The sequence below is a fragment of the Mesitornis unicolor genome, unplaced genomic scaffold, assembly GCF_000695765.1.
Source record: "Mesitornis unicolor isolate BGI_N332 unplaced genomic scaffold, ASM69576v1 scaffold28523, whole genome shotgun sequence".
NCBI classification, from domain to species: domain Eukaryota; kingdom Metazoa; phylum Chordata; class Aves; order Mesitornithiformes; family Mesitornithidae; genus Mesitornis; species Mesitornis unicolor.
This window is the reverse complement of record NW_010173084.1, coordinates 37,674-57,266: the sequence shown is the minus strand read 5'-3', so window position 1 is coordinate 57,266 and position 19,593 is coordinate 37,674. Positions and strand designations below refer to the sequence as shown.

Here is a 19,593-nt window from a genome sequence, read left to right as displayed (position 1 = left end):
CAGCAGGAAAATGATAAGTACATACTTATGTACGAGAGGCAGCCTTGAACAGCCTTCAGGAACCTACGAGCGCTGAACACCAGTGACCCTGTTAAATCCACAAAACCTGATACACTTTGCACACCAAGATTCTGCCAAATCTGTACAAGCCCACCAGCATGCGTGACCATCAACAACCGTCTGTATGGCATGAACCACATCCAAGATGACAGTGGCTGCTATAGGCAGACAAAGGTTACAGGACTACACACATGTGATGGAACAAAGGAGGCCTGCAGGGACAAAGCCACAGGTGGATCAGTACAACCCTCTGCTGCTGAGTAAACAGCTGGGTTTGGCCTCCTAATTGTGGCTCCAGTTCTGAGTTGCTTGTGTGAGAGTGAACTATGTGAGAAGTGAATGTACTGTGTGAAAAACTGTTTGCAATTATTAACCGGATCAAGATTTTACAGTTAGTAGCCACCTGATTAATAAAAGGTGTTCTAATAAATATCAGTTGTGATGTTGCCTCCCCTGACCTGATTCCCTCTCAGAAAAAGAAATTTGCAGCACACACTTGAAACAAATACCAACCAGAAAGTTTGGGTTTTTTCATTCAGGATTTTTAATTCTTTTTCCACATTTGGTAATAGTAATTTTAGCTTAAGAATAATGAAAAAATGCAACTGAGCCTAAGCATATGTCTCACAAACCTTTTGTTGTTTGTTTAACAACAGCAGTGAGAATCCTGCTCAGTAAACTAGCGCAAGTGTGAACAGAACATACAAGATAAAACATGCTTGCAGAAACTAGGGACTGAAAGTAGGGAGAACACCCACCCAGTATAGTTAGGTTTTGTTTGATGTAAATATATATGTTTATAATATGCGTTTGTAAGCATAAAGAGAAATGATATGCAAAGACCATTTAAAGAATCTCCAGCTTAAGTTTTAAAACCCATGTAATGTACCCTTTAGTAATAGTGAAAATATCCAGGAAAAAAACCAATCAAGTTTTTTTTTATTTTAGGTTGTACAATATGTGGTACAGTACACAAGCAGGAAAAATATCAGCTGCATCACCGTGCCAGTCTTCCAGTTATTAAAAATGGTGGCCCACAGAACCTAGAAAATGAACTGGTACAACCTAGCAACCCGAGAATGAAAACCACTGCCACAGCATGGGGCTCTACAGCATTATTTCAGGTTGGTCTTTTTTTTCCTTTGTCATTCTTCTCCTTCCTACTGTTGTTACTCCCCTCTCCTCTACACAGTTACCCCAACAGGAAACCAATCAGATGGATTATGCAAATTGTAAATTAATTTCTGATTCAGTATCAGTTACATTTGGTGATCCACTAACGCTGTGTATCAGAAAGTACCGTCACATCAGCTTTTATTCACGGAACATCAGCTCTGTAGAAAATGTGGTCTCTAAGGCTTACCTGCAGTATGAGCGACTCTTTGTCACCTTCTAATCGTGCCAGTCTTTCTTGATACGTTTCATTATTAGATGAATGATGATTCACCTGTGACTGGGGGGAAAAAAGGTGCTATAAGAATTTTTACTGTTTCAAGCAATAGTTAATAAAAAAATGCATATCTGGAGTGGTTGTTATAATACAAAAAAACATGCAGAATATGCCTACAGACCAAACTGTTTATTTCATATGCATTAAACATTTCGTATGTACCTTTTTTTAGCTGGATTTTGAATACTTTCTTATTTCCAGCAATCAAGGATGGTATAGGAATAGATTTGGTATTTTCTAACAAATTATCATTTCACTAGGAAGTACCGTTTTATCAAAACAAAAACCATTTAATTTGAAATATCTGGTCTCAGTAGTCTTTTGCCAAAGTCAAAGAATCTTAGTGTGTGTTTTTAAATGGCAAAATTTCCCATACGTATTACACTATTCCAGAAATTTCTGGAAGAAAAGTATAAATTCGTATTAGCACTTAACAAATTATTTAAATTATCAAATTCTTAACAAGATCTACTCCAGCTATGTAATCACTTATGGATTTCTAAGTGGCTCTAAGGAGCAAGCCCTTCCAAAACATGCTCTATTTTCTCCATTTCTTACGAATTTGAATACTTCAGAGAGAAACACCACAACTGAAAAAAAAAATATCTGCAGATCTATTTAAAAAAGGTTCTGAGTCCCATGGCTTCATCCTGCATACGAAAAATTGTGTAACTGTAGGAACGGAGCTGTTTGCTTAAAGCATCGAAAGTAATGTGAGCCCTTGGTGGTGCATTTCCCAGCTTCGTTGCAGACAATGCATTTCTGCCAGGGAATAAAACACCTGGCTGGCTTTTCAGCTAACACAAGAGCCCAACTTCACTGAGTTCCCTTCAGCTATACTAATCTGCAGCTGACAGCTCATTTATAGTTGCTTGTACAATGGCACCAGTGCAACTATAATCCTTCTTCCCAACTGTCCTTTCTTTACAACCGAACATTTGTGAATAGGACTTTTTTTAAAAAATATTAAGTATATTCACAGCTGCTTAATCTTCACTGAGCTCTACAGGTCTAAATGCAAAACAGATGATGAAAATAAACATGGTGCTAATTAATGCAAATCAAGAAATCAAATATTTATTCAACCAAGACACTTTTCAAGCCATAAAGTGCTGAACCAAATATAAGTGTGGTATCTTCATGAGCTGAGAGGAACTGAACTGCAAGGCCTCTCTAACCAGAATCACCTACACATTCACTAAGCTTAGTCCTTATTCCCTGTTTTACAGGATCAACAAGAGCACTGAAGAACAGAACACACCTCCACACCTCACTTACCAGCATTCCTTGTCAAAAGAAGGTTATGTTAACTGCTCAAAATACACTTCTCTTAATAGCTTTTGACCAGTTTCTAGTGGGTCCAACTAAGATTAAAAACCTCACAGAAATGGCTCTAAATATGCACATTTGAGTGCATAACTTATATACAAAGAGAAGTCTCAGACATATTAATAAGTTTTACAGTGGCACCTATATGAAGCTTGCCCACAGTGTAAGTACATAATGCCTTTAAAGGAATGGTGACTTCACTCTATCCTCTTCTCCTAACTAGTTTTAATTTTTTAGAATTTCTGTGTCCTAACATCTCTGTCCATCTTTCCTAATGTGTCAATGTAATTTTTTCAAGCCTTCTCCTTTTATTAAAAAGTACCACCCCCCCACCACAAAACCTCCCGTTGAGTTTATATAACATGCATCTTCAGTTAGGCCCTTTGCATTAAAAGTTGGTCAGTCAGTCTGTATGGTCTTAAAGGTCATTCCTTATTAATTTTTGTAGTATTATAATGAAAATAAGGAACCCTCATAAATAAATACCATGCATTTCTGTATTTCTCCCTAATAGTAATCCTTTGACCTCAGCTGTGTATCCTCAATCATACTGCCAGCCGTTCTGCTGGCATTATTCCACTTGCAGAGCAAAGTCTCATGCTGTACTTTAGAAGTCAAAATCTTCAGTGTTGATGGCTAGGTTTCCATTAGGGTTAAGACTTCATTACCTATCATTAAATGAGTTTTCTCACTGGAGAGCCCACAGACCTTCCCCAGTATGTCTCTGGCTCACACACAATTGTAAGGGAGACTTCTCTGCACCTAGAACATCAAGTATTCAGGGAACAACAGCACACTGCTGGGCAGGAAAAGAATCTCTTAATGACAAAAGCTAGTGGTGAAGATCAAAGAATCACAGAATCACAGAACGTTAGGGATTAGAAGGGACCTCAAAAGATCATCTAGTCCAATCCCCCTGCCGGAGCAGGAACACCCAGATGAGGTTACACAGGAAGGCGTCCAGGCGGGTTTTGAATGTCTCCAGAGAAGGAGACTCCACAACCTCTCTGGGCAGCCTGGTCCAGTGCTCTGTTACCCTCACTGAGAAGAAGTTTCTTCTCAAATTTAAGTGGAACTTCCTGTGTTCCAGTTTGTGTCCGTTACCCCTTGTCTTATCATTGTTTGTCAGCGAGAAGAGCCTGGCTCCATCCTCGTGACACTCACCCTTTATATATTCATAAACATTAATGATGTCTCCCCTCAGTCTCCTCTTCTGCAAACTAAAGAGACCCAGCTCCCTCAGCTGCTCCTCATAAGGGAGATGCTCCACTCCCCTAAAGAAGATCATCTATTCAGGTAGATTTTGCACATTTTCTACTGCTGTCATTTGCTGTTTTCCTATGCTACATTTAAGACATACCTGTAACCACTTGTGCAACCACTCCTCCCTGGTCTTACAGACACAGTGAGTTAAACTACTCCCATCACATTTTTACATAACCAATCTGTCATGAATGCAAAACAGAGTTCAACATTTTATAAAATCAGTAATTAAGAATTAGTTCAACATCAAATCACAAATAAGACACTTTACTACACTCACATTTATCAAATGTATAGCTTCTGATGTCTCTCGCACTGAGTGACTATGAAATATCCTCTGCTGGAAGTCCAATACTCAATACCCATGTAAAACCTAGTGAATCACACCCATGGGAACAGAAAGGGGAGGGGGAGAAATCAACCCTGCCAACAGTCAGCCAGACAGTGCTCAGATAAGTACAGTAGACAGAAAATGACCTGCTAAATAAAAGTGGCTGACTGACACACAGCAGTTGTTCAAGACTTGGGAAATCTATGTGGCATGTATAAAGACGAGATAAAACAATGTAATATGAACCAAGGCCATATGCGGATGATTGGAGTGCATTCTGCAGTTGTGAAAGTCAGTACGGAGAACAGAGCAAGTACAGTTAGATATCACACGTATCATCAGCAACTGAATATAGGACCTGTAACACTAGTCATGAGACTGCAGGCCACTTGAGTTGGTGTAAGAGCTCATAAACAATAAACACTAGATTTGAGTAACCACATGACCAAATGGCTGAATCACCAAGATTTTTCACAAAGACGTTATTTCAGAAGATGCAGCCTTAAAGCCCAAAAATCATTATCTGGGCTTCACAAATTATAAGCTAAATACATTAATTATATTTCTTATAAAGAAAGAAGAGAGAAATTGCATAAAACATGTAAAAAAGTTTGATATACACGATAACAAAGTAGAAGGAAAGATATGCTAAGGTAAGGTGGCTGAAACTATGTTGATGGTAGTACCACTGCAGATGAAGAGTCAATGTTTTACCATAAATATTTTGCCTAAGGGAGCTGCAAAGCAATGTCTTGAAGCACCAGTCTCCATAGTGATTTTTAATATAGGTTAATGCCCATCAGATATTAACATCAAATGTTTCCACAAGCAATTCCAAATCAACTGTTTTCCTCCATTCTAGAAAAAAGACTTATGCATTCTGTCATCTGCTTCAGCTTCTTCATCTTCACTTTCCAGATCTCTCTCTGGAATATGCTTTCTACTCTAACTCAGACATAATACTGGTAGCTGCTGGAATCTGCCTAAATATCATGCTCAAGTCATTACAGAGTCCTTTGCCAAGAAAAAGGCTTAGACATTCCTCCAGAATATGACACACACACAAAAAATCAGACTTCAGAGTATGATTCAACAGTCTTTATTTTAAACTGAGATAAACAGGAAAAATATAAAAGAGTACAGCAAGGAAGAGAATAAATGTTTGATCAACTCGGTTAGCTGTCTTAATTTTCAACAGTCTTCTCAGAGACTGGTTAGAGTGGACTGTTACGTTTTCTTGCATATTATTTTACTAGGAAAATTCAGAATACAGCGTATTGTCAGAACAGAGCAGCAACCATTGTCTAGCCCTTCTGTACAGATGTTCTGTTCAGAAGTTTCTGTATCAGAACTTCTAGATGAATCTTGGTAGGCTGTAAAAGTAAGCCCCTTAAAGCAAGTGCAATGCAAGATAATGATATTGAATAGAGGGCAGTTCATGTTCTCCTCATGCATGCTGTTTCAGTTTCATCTCAAAGAATCTCCGACACAGCTAATTTTAAAACAAAAAATACCAACTTCTGAAGTTGATCAGCAAGCTGTTACACTGAAATTTGTCACTAATACCACAGGCTGTGGAGGGGGAGGAACTGGGAAAAGAAACCTGGCAGTCAGTTCGAGTGGTGATTTGTAAGCTTCTTCAACAAGTCACCCGTCTCTTAGAAGACAGATTATGTCATAACCCTCCTCTCTTCTTAGTCAGTCACGTGAATCACCTTCAGTTCCACTGATCATTGAATAAGATGCCTGTGGCAACTATAATACTTGCATTACTGGGGAAGATTAAAGACATACTCGATGCATTGTCTTTTGTTGCAGTTTAAAGCAGAAAACAAGGAGTACGGCAAGCAGAGTTCACCCAGTCAGTTCTCCTGCACACTACTAGCGGCACGCAGGTCATAGTATTTCAGTACAAAAAGATATACACGATAGATTTTTTTCCAGTTGATTTGGAGTTGATAATATTTAGAAGAGTGTGGGCCTTTCATTTCTTTATTACTTTTTTGGGTCAGCAGAACTGGCGTTATGAGTCACAGTAGTTGCTATTGCATAGTGATGAGTGAGTAGCCTACTCAGTAAACATTTTTATTTTGGCATCTAACTATGGACGTAATACAAATTTAATCTCTTGGCATGTCAACACTACCTCAGATACACACCCATCTGAATATACGTACATTCACTCAGTGTACCCAAGAAGGAGGGCAAGGCTGGAACATGATTTCTGGATCTGTAATTCTTGCCTTTCATCTGAAGGCAATTAATAAAGCAATAACCGGATTTTCTATTTGCTGTCATGCCTTGTTGGTTAAGTTAAAGTGACAGTCACTTTGAAAAAGCTAACAGCACATAGTCAAATTAAAGACAGATCTAAGCAAATTTTTGTAGTCCTTAAAATAAAAGAATTTTGACCAAATATTTATATTTTATCTGGATAATTTCTTCCTAATATTAACATCTGTTTTCTCCTCCAGAGAGTTACATTACTTAAAGGAAGATATCCTTACAGAAGTTGTAAGATTCACCTTCAATATCATGAGCTTAATGGCTATAGCATGGATTTGATTGCTCCTCCTCTTGCTAGTACAGGCTATGAATAGTGTCCAGAAGAAAGGAAAGCAAAGCATAAAGAATAATGTATACCTATTTTAGGTCAGCCATCAGCTCTGTGCTGTATGCAGTTCAAAAGAGAAATCTAAAGCATTCTACAAGAGTCATCAGACACCTCCACTTCATACGAAGACATCTCTCTTTCAAAACAAGATATCTTACCACTGTACAAAGTTTTCCAGACGCAAGAGACTTTCCATTTTGTTACACTCCATCCACTGCAGTTCAATAGCTGAGTTAACTTCCAATGTCCTTAGAGAGCACATAATACCATTTGTAGTAAACATTCGCATTTATGTTTGTGACGCTTGTTAATAATTTGTGGTTATGCCCCTATGTACCAAAATGGGGGTTGTGCCATTTTTTTTCAGAATGGTGAGTTCCAATTAAGGCCAGATGGAAAGATAAGAATAAAGCAACAGGACAACAGGTGAAATTGTACATGAACCCTCTAACAGAAATCCCTCGGGAGAACCAAAGAAAGTTTGCTAAAGGTGACACAATTTCAGCTTCCTGTAGTGTGAGGTGTCTCAGGTTCCTTAGCTTGGAACAGAAACTTCTAACAGTGACACATTTATGCTTAGGTCCTGTGAAAGAAACCAACATCTGCAAAGTGCTTCCCACAAACTGCCCACCAACTACTTTACAGCTAAGGCAGCAACATGGTTCTCATAATGTTAAAAGTACATTGTAAATACACAAGACCTTTTCCATATCCTTAATAATTCCTCCCTTAATAATTCCCTTGATATCTGCCTTGTTACAAACTCCTATAACGTGAATGAAACCATGGCGCTACTCCATGCCTCCCTCAGATTCAGCCTCTCAGTCAGATGAAGTTGCCATCACAGTACCACATGCCATGAGGGACAGTATAGCTGTGCTTATTGCAGAGTTTTGTCTTTCTGATATTAGGCAAGATATTATCAGAGAAAGTTCTCTCTCTTGTAAGAAATAATTCTGCTGCACACTAATAATTTTTATTACTGGCCAAAGGCAGAAACAAGTGTAACATGGAGAAAAAAAACAGTAAACAAAGGAAAACACATTAAATGTGCCTGAGTCAAGGCTAGATTGTTATTTTGCTCTGTCTATCTGCTCTTAAATTTTGCTGCCCGCTCTGTCCATGCCATTCTTGGCACTGCATTTGTCAGAGGTCATTTTAACAAGAAAGTCCAATGGAAAAGGCTGAAGTGTGGTGACACTTTATTACAATTTGGTCTAAATATTGCTTGTCCCTGCTGCTGTTGCATGATGCTACTATACGCGTTACGTTGCAAGACTGCTGCTTAAAACCAGACCCTCTGTTCCAAGCATCTGAAAATAGCAGCTGTATCTGCCATTTTGCCTGCCTGGATCTTGTGATTTTTCTATTTGTTTCCTGCCCTAAACCAGTCCAAGCCTCAGATACTGTGCAAATCTAGCTTAGCCAACCAACTGCAACATCAAAACTGATCCTGGTCTCTGAAGTGCTTTCTGGTAATGATGAAATCTGAGCCAGCTCTGGCATATCATCAGGGGTTTATGGAAGGCTGTTGCAGTTACTCTCTGTTAAGTGCCATTTGTTACTCTGGAGGGTACTCATACTTTCATTCTGAGCCAAAGAACAACAGTATATGATTGCAGGGCCTGAAATCTTTATATGCTATCACAGTCAATGCCAGACATGTGATATTAGGATTCTTGAACATGAGAATTAAATAAGCAACTTGCATTGTTTCAACTTTTTTTTCCCCCGCTTTTTAAATCACTTGTCAAAGGAATTTGAGGGCAGACTGCTTAAGTTCTCCTGGGAACACTGCAAGAGCATTTTAAGTTCTCTTCCCTTCCCCAACATGTGTTCACCCCCTTAAAGAGCTTGCAAGGAAAAGCAGCAGTATTGATATTCTCCTTTATGTACCCTACATTAAAGGAATTACATGTGACAACAGTGATGACGTTATTGATTTCTGTAAAGGCCTGTCCTCTCTTGAACACAGTATCCTTTCTCAACACAGTACTTGAAAATCATCCTAAAGATACCCTGGGTTAACCCCTCCAAATTTGTGAACTTTTCAGTGTGAGACTTTCTTCATTGAAACTATTTCTTGAGCACTTTCGCATTATGTTATTGTCCTCAGTACATTCTGAATGCCACAAAACCTGATAACAGCACATCGTAGCCTTTTGTTAGCAAACCTATATTTTTAGAAATGAAATTTAAACCAGGAAACAGGGGTGGCAGACATACCATATTCAAAATCTCATTTAAATAACAAATTAATATGTGATCTCAAAAACAACTAAAGAGTTACTTAGATTTAACTGCACAGAGCACAGGTTAAGCTAATAGTATAATGTTACCAACTCCACTTCCTGTTGTCTTTTCTCCTTCACTATCCCAATTGCTACCATGTCACACTCCAGAAATTTAAAAGTTTCCAGAACCCGATGTAAATGTTTTGTAAATTAAATTCAAGATTCTCAAGCTTTTATCAAAGCCTGATATTATATAATTAATATTTTACATTCATTCAAGAAACTATTAAATTAATTAAAGTTCCCAATCACATTTCATATAAGTATTTGCCTACATTTTATGTTTACACAGCCAGTAAAAAATAGAGCGCATGTGCATGTGTATACATGTGTGGTTTTAATCCAGTGCCATACAGAAGCACAAACATAAACAAGCAGCATAGAATTTGCAAGAAAAGTACTCACAGGTTAAAATAGATTTTAAAAGTATAATGAGAGAATATGCTGCTTACCTGACACACAATTAAATTAATATTGTAATTAAAAAGCCAGTATACTTTGAAGTATCTGTTCAACTCCCATTCATGGATTTTTCAAATACTGAAAAACACTGAGAATCTAAAAAAAAAAAATCTAAAAGCTGACAAAAACGAAGTGATAAATTCAAGGTGATGAGACAACTGCACAAACCCACATTTTTTTTCTGTTCTAGTAAGACAAAAACTATCTCATGCAGTTAATTCATGTTCAGACAGTTCATCAAAAAATTAGGATTTTAATAGCACCTTCTTTTTAAAAAAACAGTTTTATCAGAGTAATATGCACAGGAAAAAAGGACCACCATCTTTATCCAAAACAAAGGCATCCTAAAAGGTCTCATAAAATCACCCTGATGAAGAACGGATGAAGTGAAGAACTAGGGCAAATATTTTTTTTATTTTAAAGCACAACATAATAAACAACATATTCTGCTTTTATGCTATCCATTCCCACGCAGGATTTGCTTTGTTGTATTACAATTTCAGGAAAGCACAGGCACTTGCTGGAATCTATTGCCATTTGTTCAAAGTTTGATCCCAGAGTTTCATTTTTAAAGACAAAGACAGCTTATTCTGCCCCCCCCCCCCCCCCGAGCCTCCTCTTCCTACATGAAGAAATGTCTTTAATTAAGTTCTCATGAAGAAACTTACAGTATTTTCTGTCTGAGGCACTCAATACATTTCCCTTCCCGAAGCTGAGAATTCTGATGAAGATTTGCTAAAGTGCATTTACAAAGAGAAAACAAAGCCCAGCAAATCACTTACCCTCTTTAGCCACGTGAAGTGCTTGTAAATATCAATCTCACCATCCATGCTTTGGGCCCATCTCAGCAGTCACATTCCCAGGGTTAAAAGAAACTTTTGGAAGCGAGCACACTGCTTTGTTCTACAGGATAGAGCTGTGACTTCTTCCCCTTTCAACCCTCAGCTTCTAAAATCTTCAACGCGTGTCCCCCAGCCTTATCCCAAATGCTTCTCACAGACGTATATACAACACACAACTGTATAAACTTCAGACTCTCCCCCAAACATCTGGTTTTTTTAAACAGCAGATCGGTTAGCAACAAGAACAATGTCACTCTAAAAACGTCAAAAATATAACTTGTTAAATGATCTTTTAAAAAGGATCTTTCAAGAATAGCATAAATCTGCAGAAACTGTTCCCTTTTAATGTTGAATAACAAGCTAAAAGTTATTAAGCTGTCACTGAGAAACTATTTTCAAGTAATGCCTTCTCTGGCTTTCTGTTTCAAGAGTGGCTGGAACTCATTACCAAAGACCCCCTATTTCCTGTCTCTGTTTTACTCCCTGTTTATCGTAACACTACTCAGTCTTCTCAGTTTATTTCAGGCTCAGACTAAACCTAAAAATAAGTTATGCTCTTTGAATTACTTGCTTGTCATGTCAAAAGACATTGTAAAAGAGGAGGAATTCAAGGACGATCCTGTGGATAAGTTAATTATCCCATAAATACTGCTGTTGCCAAAGAGGCAATTTTCCATCTTAACAGAAGATGATGATACTCTTCTAAGATTTTTGTCTGCTTCTGTTGAAGCTGAATGGCAACTTTTCAAGCTTGCAACACCAAGATAAATGCATATGCAATGCAATGCTCTGGCAAGAAGTGAAGTTTAGAAGCATTGCCTGTTACTGCGGTGTCCTCTAGTGCCTCCACACAGTAGTTATGATTAAGTTCTACTTTTCCCGATAGGTTCCAGTTTCCAATGCTGTATCTCCCACTAGTTAAAAGTGACTTTGGCCTTAAACTGGGCAACTGATTGTTCCACACTCAAGGACAACTGCTTGGGCAATGCCCATGAAGACCAAAACGCAGCTGTCCCATAGGATTTTTGTGATCATTTCTGAACATTTACTTATCTCCCCATTTTCTTCAGTTTCTACAGCCAAACTCACTCCTGCGTTTAAGGCACAGTAAATCAGCAATTTGGAAGAGTCAGTGTCAAAGCTGCCCATCATACTAATGATTTATACAAAGAACTCGAAGTCTGACGCTGTATAAAGCCCTGAAGAGCAGTTCTTTCAGGGACCTGCCTCACTTAGCCATCGACCCACACTGCAAACTATAGAAGCCACAGATACAGGAAGGTGTTCCTGCAAGGGATGTGGGCTTTTATTATTTCAAACATTCTCGATCCTTTCTGCCAGACAGACCTCTTTTTAGAATCTTTCATGACACAATGTAAGAGAGAAGGACATAAGTCTGGACTTCCAGCTTTCTTGATGTACTTATTACCCGCTGTTACTTTAAATCACAGGACAAGAAAAATAAGAATGGGTTTTAGAAAGTTAGTGCTACAAGTCTTCTAAAGAAGCTTGGATACCTAAAATCACCAGTATGTGTGACAAGATAAAAGAACTGTCAGTTTCCAAAAGTGAACCATGTCACAAGGCAGATCTGAAGTGGACTTGGGGTCACTCAGTACATAGAAAGGGTTTTTTTAAAGTTGATGAGAGCAGTTATTTCTTGAATAGCTAACACCAGCTAGCAAAAGCCTTAGTACATTGTCAATTGTCCATATATTAAAAAAAATAAATAAAATCAGATGCACTTAGTATAGTACATCTCTGTACCTGAGACAGCCTCTGTCATGGGTGACAAACTGAAAACTGAATAGGGGTTCTCTTGACACTAAAAACTTGCTACAGCTCAAGACATTTTCCTCCAGAAAACTAGTTATGGAGAACAGCAGAGACATCAAACTTTATCTCAAAGTATTGCATGTAGCACCATAGCACCACCACCATGGAGCTTTAAGTTCCACATTTCATCCACTTCAAAGCACAGGCTTCAAGACTCTCAGGCTTACTTACAAAGGGGGAAACATCTCTCAAAACATTCCACTGCACATAATGTCTCAATGATTTTGGTTTTAATTTTTAAAAACTACAGGAAAACTATATTACTACATGTATTTGTGCCTCAGTGTACCATCTGCAGCTAGGTGAGTATCCATTTCTTCCCTTGAAAGTATTAAAAATTACAAACATACCTTATTTCTGCCTTGTCATTTGTCCTGGATTTCATGCAAAGGCCTCTCAATCCTGTTAGTCATTCTTCCTGATTAAAAGGTTAACGTGTCTGAATTTTCTGCGCCTTATCAGCCCCGAATGTTGACAGCACACATTCCAGACAGTCACATGTTCCCTTTCAGCCTGTCACCTGCACGCGGAACTTTACGTCCTGTTTGAGCTTTGGCCTGAAAAAGTCTCAGACACCAACTGAGTGCAAATCAATGGCCCCAGATTTGCTCAGAGTACTTTGCCGTTTCACTGGAAAAGCAGGTTAGTTTCTGTGGGCAGTGTGAAAATAAGGAAAATATGTTGCAATCTGAGGATTGCTTCATCGAGTTACCACTGTATTTTTTTTTCTTATTTTTAGGAAATCCATGTCTGTGTGTAGTTTTTCACTGAGCACTAACTTCTAGTTCAATGGAGAACTAAAAATCAAAAACTCCACACTACCACTGCAGTGCTACCACCCTCAAGTGTAGCTATTGCTCCCTTACCCCCACCCAAACTGTTTTTCTCCAGCACTGTCTCAAAAAATAAATGAAAACACAAGTTATGGCAATTGAAATGTAATATAGGGCACTAAAAGGTTTTAAATTGATCAAGTTTACATGCTTCACAAGCTGTAGGAAAACCCATTAGGATTTATTTGCCAATTCTGTACTTCCGAAAAAAAATTCTGTCTACTGCCACTGCTGATAGCACTAAAAACACAATTTGCAGAACACCAAAGGTGCTAGCCACATGAACGTCTGCTGATACATAACCCATAAAAACCACTCAGCTAAGCAACCCATTACTCTACTAGTCAGAATGTCAAATACTTCAAACAAGATTTTAAGTGTTTCAAATAGTAAACAGACATGCTGTAACAGCTTTGAAATGGAGAGTTACAGAATGCTTAAAAAAGATCAGTTACACTTCTCATGTCCCTTCATTCAAGACCTGTGAAGAGGCAAGAAAACATCCACAGATTCTCTTAGAACTGTGGAAGGAAGTGGACTCTTGTCTGTTGCATCCCCCCTTCTACCAACACTGGAGCTGAGGAAGCACAGAGTAGTTTGCTTTTCCACCACGGTCCCTCTTTCTGCCGCCCAGCTGAGGCTCTATGAACATTATAAAGTGATACTTATTACTGTCATTTTAGCAATTTTACTTTTTATTCAGTTAAATTTGCACTAAAACACAGGTTTTTTTGTGATCTTTCAAAGCAGCACGGATGCAAACTGTCAATAGCATTCGTGTATTGGCACTGCATTGCCTGGGAGGTTAGAGGGCAAGGATGCAGACCAGAAGTTCTGCAGCTTCCATCAGGCCCAGGTCCCTGGAGCACAGCACCCCTCTTCCTTTTCAGCAATAACTTGTAGATGATTTTGGTTTCAAAACTCATCAGCCTTTGAAAACACTACAAGAGCATACACTTGGCCTTTCAGGCCACGAACTGGACTTACCAACTATGCATCTTCCCAGCCTCATGAAGAGTCCAGCTGAGTATGGACATGCAACAGCAATATACTCATTCTCAGGAACTAGTATCAACTTTGCCTACTTCTATTACTCTTCCCAATCCTAGTGTCTGGGCTGCTTTGGAAACAAAGGGATTAGGACCAGATTTTAAAAGGGAAAAATCTCCTCAGCATGCCAATTTACACATCTGTCATTCTCATGCAGCAGAAAAATGCAAGAGCTTCAGAGTGAAGAAAGACAGAGAGAATATGAGAATACACCTGCACAGGAATACTTGTGTAAAAAGAAATTCAGGCCATTTGAGCAGAAGACAACTGAGGAAAAAATTATTTTCACATGGTGAGGAATGGCTTCAGAAATACAGATGAAGCATTTCCAGCAAGGTAATTTGTCTTACAGTCTTAAACGTGGCTAACTGATAATGCCTAAGTGACAGAGAAAGGTGAAACTCTTGGAACAGAAGAAAAAAAAATTACTGCATTCTGTATATGAGCACATTTGCTTTACTTGTGGTAATTTAAAAAAATAAACACGTATCTTAGGAAACAGACTAGAAATAATGTTATGTAGATACATGAACAAATAATCCTTTCCCAGCATAAAATGCACTCAACCCAAATTGCTTCGTTCTTTGATTAAAATCTGTATTTCTGAAATGATCAGCCTTAGATGGCCACAACCAAGCCAGCATGGTTAACCCTCACCCTTATTGCATATCTGGGGGGAAGCTAATACTTCAAACAGGTGCTGACATCTTTGGAGTCAGTCCCATCTGCAGGCTGCATGATATCACATATCTCTAGCACTACTTTTCTTTTCTGGTTATTGCTCAAGTAATAACTAGTTCTCTTCCTTTGGCTTGCATAAAGAATGTATTACCAATACTTAGATAAAGTTACCGTCTATTAATTCACTCACAGACATTTGCACATTCTTGGCAGTTTCAAACATTCCTTGCCATATACTGAAATACTTTTTCCAGCCCAAGCTCTTGAAGAGCTGTAACTTTTTGCATGAAACTTACTTAGAAGAAAATGTAGATTGTAAGAAACTTGAGTACTGTGTTTCTGCATAAAAATTAAAAAATGTTTTCTACCTAACAGAACAACAAAATCACTGTGGACACTCCCTCTTCGTTCCTATAGGCAAGAAAAGAGTATACTGGTATGTGAAGAAAATATTTAAAGTAATATATTTATATTCTACAACACAACATATTACAATAATTCAGGTTTACTTTTCAATCTGAAAGGTTTAAAAACACTGCCGAAATTACTAAATACGCAGTAAATCAGTAAATGAAACATTTGAACTGCAATACTTACCAAATATTTGCACATACTTCAATGACATTACCAGGTAACATTTTGCCTCGTCTCAGTATAATAAACAGTAAAAAAATTGGAAAAAAACCTAAACCAGAATAAGCCTTCACAAGTCCTTATTTCTGCTAAACAATATACAAATATTCATTATTTTCTTCTAAGTATTTCATAATTTCATAAAAATAAAGCACGTTTATCTACTTTTGAAGAAGAGCAGCATGCTGTATACTATGTCTAAAATAAGTACAACTTGTTTCCATTCTTGAAAGCTCACAAGACCTGAAAATATACTTAGTTGCATTTTCACTAAATACAGGACTGTTTACCACAATTGCTAGCGTACTACTCCAACAGAGAACAAAGTAATTTTATTGTGAATTATATTATTGCTATGTTTCTCATTGCTGATAACATGTAGCCAATGAGATAGGTCAACCTACCCAAGTTTTGTGAAATCTGAATACAGAAATATTTCAAACTTATGCCCTTCCTCTAACATTCAAGTAATACTTCCTAATCAATACAGCACCTTCAAAAAGAAAAATTTCCCCCTCAACTTCTTTCCATGACTTTTATACCTTATCTCTTAGCATCACTGTTTACTGAAATCTTTCTCTCTTACCAATCTCTCTGTTTAAACTTTACGGAAAACATTTTCTGATGTTTCCTCTAGCCAGCTACACCTAAAAAAGCAGATACTTCACAGCACTTACATCTACATATTGTTCGTTAAATTTATATGGTGTTATCATATTTAAATCAGTGAAAAGCAATGCAGCTGGAAATTCTAGTGACAGATCGTAATGTGACATGAAAAAGGGACACCACGCATAGCATCAGACACAAAAGGAAAGATGAACTAATGTGATACTCAGCCACTTAGTGCAAAGGAAGGCACTGAAGCCAACAGTTGAGTCTTAGATAAATGGAACTGAATAAATCATACTAATTCTTTTGAAGGCTAGCATTCAATTTCTGTATAGAATCACAGCTTCCTATAGAGTAGTCCTCTATTTCCTCTGATGGTATCAAGGTGTGGAAAGTCCATGTAGGTAAAGATTACCCCAAGGGCTATACTGCACAACTCGCCAGTAGACTACCTTGAAATCTCAGAAAACTTCACATAAAAATACAGGCCCTGCTATTATAACAGGAATATCACCCTTCTACCATGGGCACTGCAAGCCCAAGTAAGGCAATTCTGCTTAATCACTTCTGGTAATTTAGTTTAAAGGTGTCTCTGTTTAAGCATTACTGACCATTACAAGGGTGAAAGAAAAATGCAAAAAGCTAATCTCACCATATCACTTCAAGAAAAAGACCTAAATCAGCCTTACTCACTGCAATGCTTTTTTAAGCTTCCATGAGTACTTCGCACAGAGAAGACTTTCCTGCCTCTACCGACAGCTGCTACAGTGAGCAGTCACATTCAGAGATGATAGTGTTGACTCCCAGACAGAGCACAGAACAGTAAGAAAATTAGACCTGGTTTAGAAAAAGTCCATGCAAACTGTGTACACCCTCTTTCCACTGGCTCCAAGGCACTTTCCAGCATTCATAAATAGCTGCACATATGAAGGACGCTTCTCTGCTGTCTCTTTTGTGCCGTGAATTGCTCTAATATGCTTAAGGAACTCTGAAAGGACCAGTTCTTTAGTTCAGGGCTTCCTTGCATCATTAACTCATTCACAAGGAGCTGCAGCACAGCAGAGGCCTGGATCAAACAACTTTCAACTCTGACTATTGCTCAGAAAACACATCCATCTAATGTTTCAAGCTGGTAAAAATAAACGTGAATGCTTATGGCATGACGGCATTTCTACACTGTCCCAAGCAGGCTCTCCTGGTCCATTTTCAATTTAACATGTGCTAATACCACTTGGCAATGGGAACATTCAGCTATATATAGCTCCATCGTGTCTTTCAACAGTTGAGTCTCACAGTCAAATCTACCAGCAGCTAAATACACTGGCTTTAACTGGTACTGCTCAGAATATATATTCTATTCCCACTCAGCTGTTGTTCAAAAATCCCACCGATACTTTTATCAAAGGATTTTTTCAAGTATATTTAAGTGCCCTGTATTGCAGTCATTTACTCCCTCTGTTCTGGACAGATGACTCTGTAAAATGAATCTCAGAAAAAAGTGAAATAAAGAGACCAGTGATTATGCTTCAGCAGAGCACTTTAACACATGTTTCAAAGAAAACTTTGAAGTAATGTCAAAACTTCACAGACTTCATCAGATCAGAACTTTGAACTGGTGTTTACTGTTTTAATTCAAATCCCTGTGAAGGCACTGGGGAAAAAAATTCCTTGATTTTAACACAGTGTAAACAATTTCTTCTGAACATTTATCATGACCAAATGGGAATTGAGACTAAGAAATTTATCCTGTTTCTGCTAAAAAGTCTGGTTTTACCACTACAAAAACACAGAGCATGAAATGAGACAAAGTACAGCATGGATCATAAGGCAAATAACATTATTTTAACAAATTGCCTGTACCACACATTCCTCTGCTATTTCTTCTGCTCTTCTCCCCTTCCTCTTTCCTCAAATTTAGAGCATTTAGAAAGATTTTTCAGAATTAGGCTTCTGAGAAAAAAACAGTCAGGAAAATACTAATGAGTTTTTGAAAATCAGCATTTTAAGGGTCAGTATACAAAGCTACATGGTGAAGAGGCTTGCTTTAAATATAAATGTTTCCACTGGAAGGCATATCATGTTTTGCGATCCTGGAAATGAGGTTTTCACTCACGCTTAAAATAATTTTAGGATGACTGTAAAAACATTAGGGTTCCTCTTTACTCAGAAAAGGATTACATAAAGATGTACAGAATAATAATAGTAATAAATAAAAGAATTAACAGTGTAGAAGTTCATTAAGAGTTATGAAACTGAAACTAAATACATTCTCACACAGCTCACCGAGTCAGTCAGTTACTGCAGCAGTTAATTTTTAATGCTGAAATTACTACCTGCTTTGTGATACCTCATGTGGTCACTAGCAATACTAAAATATTTAACAAGAAGCATTGATAGTACACACAAAATTCTTTTAAATTCACATCATTCTGTGATATACAGTCATAATCTTTCTATTCAGCACTGCCTTTGTCAAACCTATTCCATCTATCTCCAAGCAGTGGCAGCACCTTTACTGTGCCCAGTTAATACTGCACTCAAGAACCTGATAAGTTCACAGGTCCCACACCACAGAAACACAAAAAGGAGCCTTTTGGAAGAGCACATCTTTAGTTCCACAAATGGTGTGCCTCTTCCTCTGGAGACTGTAGATGATAAGCACAAAATCCAACTCCACCAAATTACTACCAATTCCATTAAAAAAGAACAAAGCAGATGCTTTCAAAAGAGGAAGTAAGCGAGGCAGTATCAACTATAAAACATGATGTCTAAAATTTTCACACTCTACGCATATTTAAATGTTCCCACATTTTTGGTGTTCACACCTACTGCAGACAGACTAAAGAAAGTAACAGTTGCAATTGTTTAAAAATTTAAAAAAAAATAAATCTGAACAAACCACAAATCACAACTTGGAGATAGCTCACGTCTGATAAGTTCCATAGTTTGGTACTAAGGAACTGAAGGAAGGCAAGACTCTAATGAGACCACCTATCACATCTCTGATCATCACAGAAGCTTCCTGAGTGATCAGCAATAAGTCAGTGTGCCTCAAAGCTTACCAAAAGGCAAAACTCCACAGCCTTATTTATTTAAGGACTAGGTGTAGTTCAGCACACTAAGTGGCAATTACCAAAGCTGCAAAGCTACTTGAGTTAAACGTCCGAGGGACAATTTTCTGCAGAAGTTATTTTTCCCATTCCAGTACAATTGAGCTGTAGTTTCTAGGTGATACTTCACTAAAACCAAAGAATGAAAAGAAGGTTCAGTCCCTTTCTGTCCTCTAACCTGCAATCCCAACCA

The 19,593-nt window shown here is 37.9% G+C and overlaps 1 protein-coding gene across 1 annotated transcript in view; it reads right to left on the bottom strand.

The window, feature by feature from the left end:
• The window catches only part of PPFIBP2 (PTPRF interacting protein, binding protein 2 (liprin beta 2)), an 84,774-nt gene that overhangs the window by 48,168 nt on the left and 17,013 nt on the right, over positions 1–19,593 (bottom strand). The window contains exon 3 of the mRNA XM_010180605.1: positions 1,424–1,513. Within this exon, the coding sequence (XP_010178907.1) occupies positions 1,424–1,513 (90 nt within the window). The remainder of the gene's footprint in view (positions 1–1,423; positions 1,514–19,593) is intronic.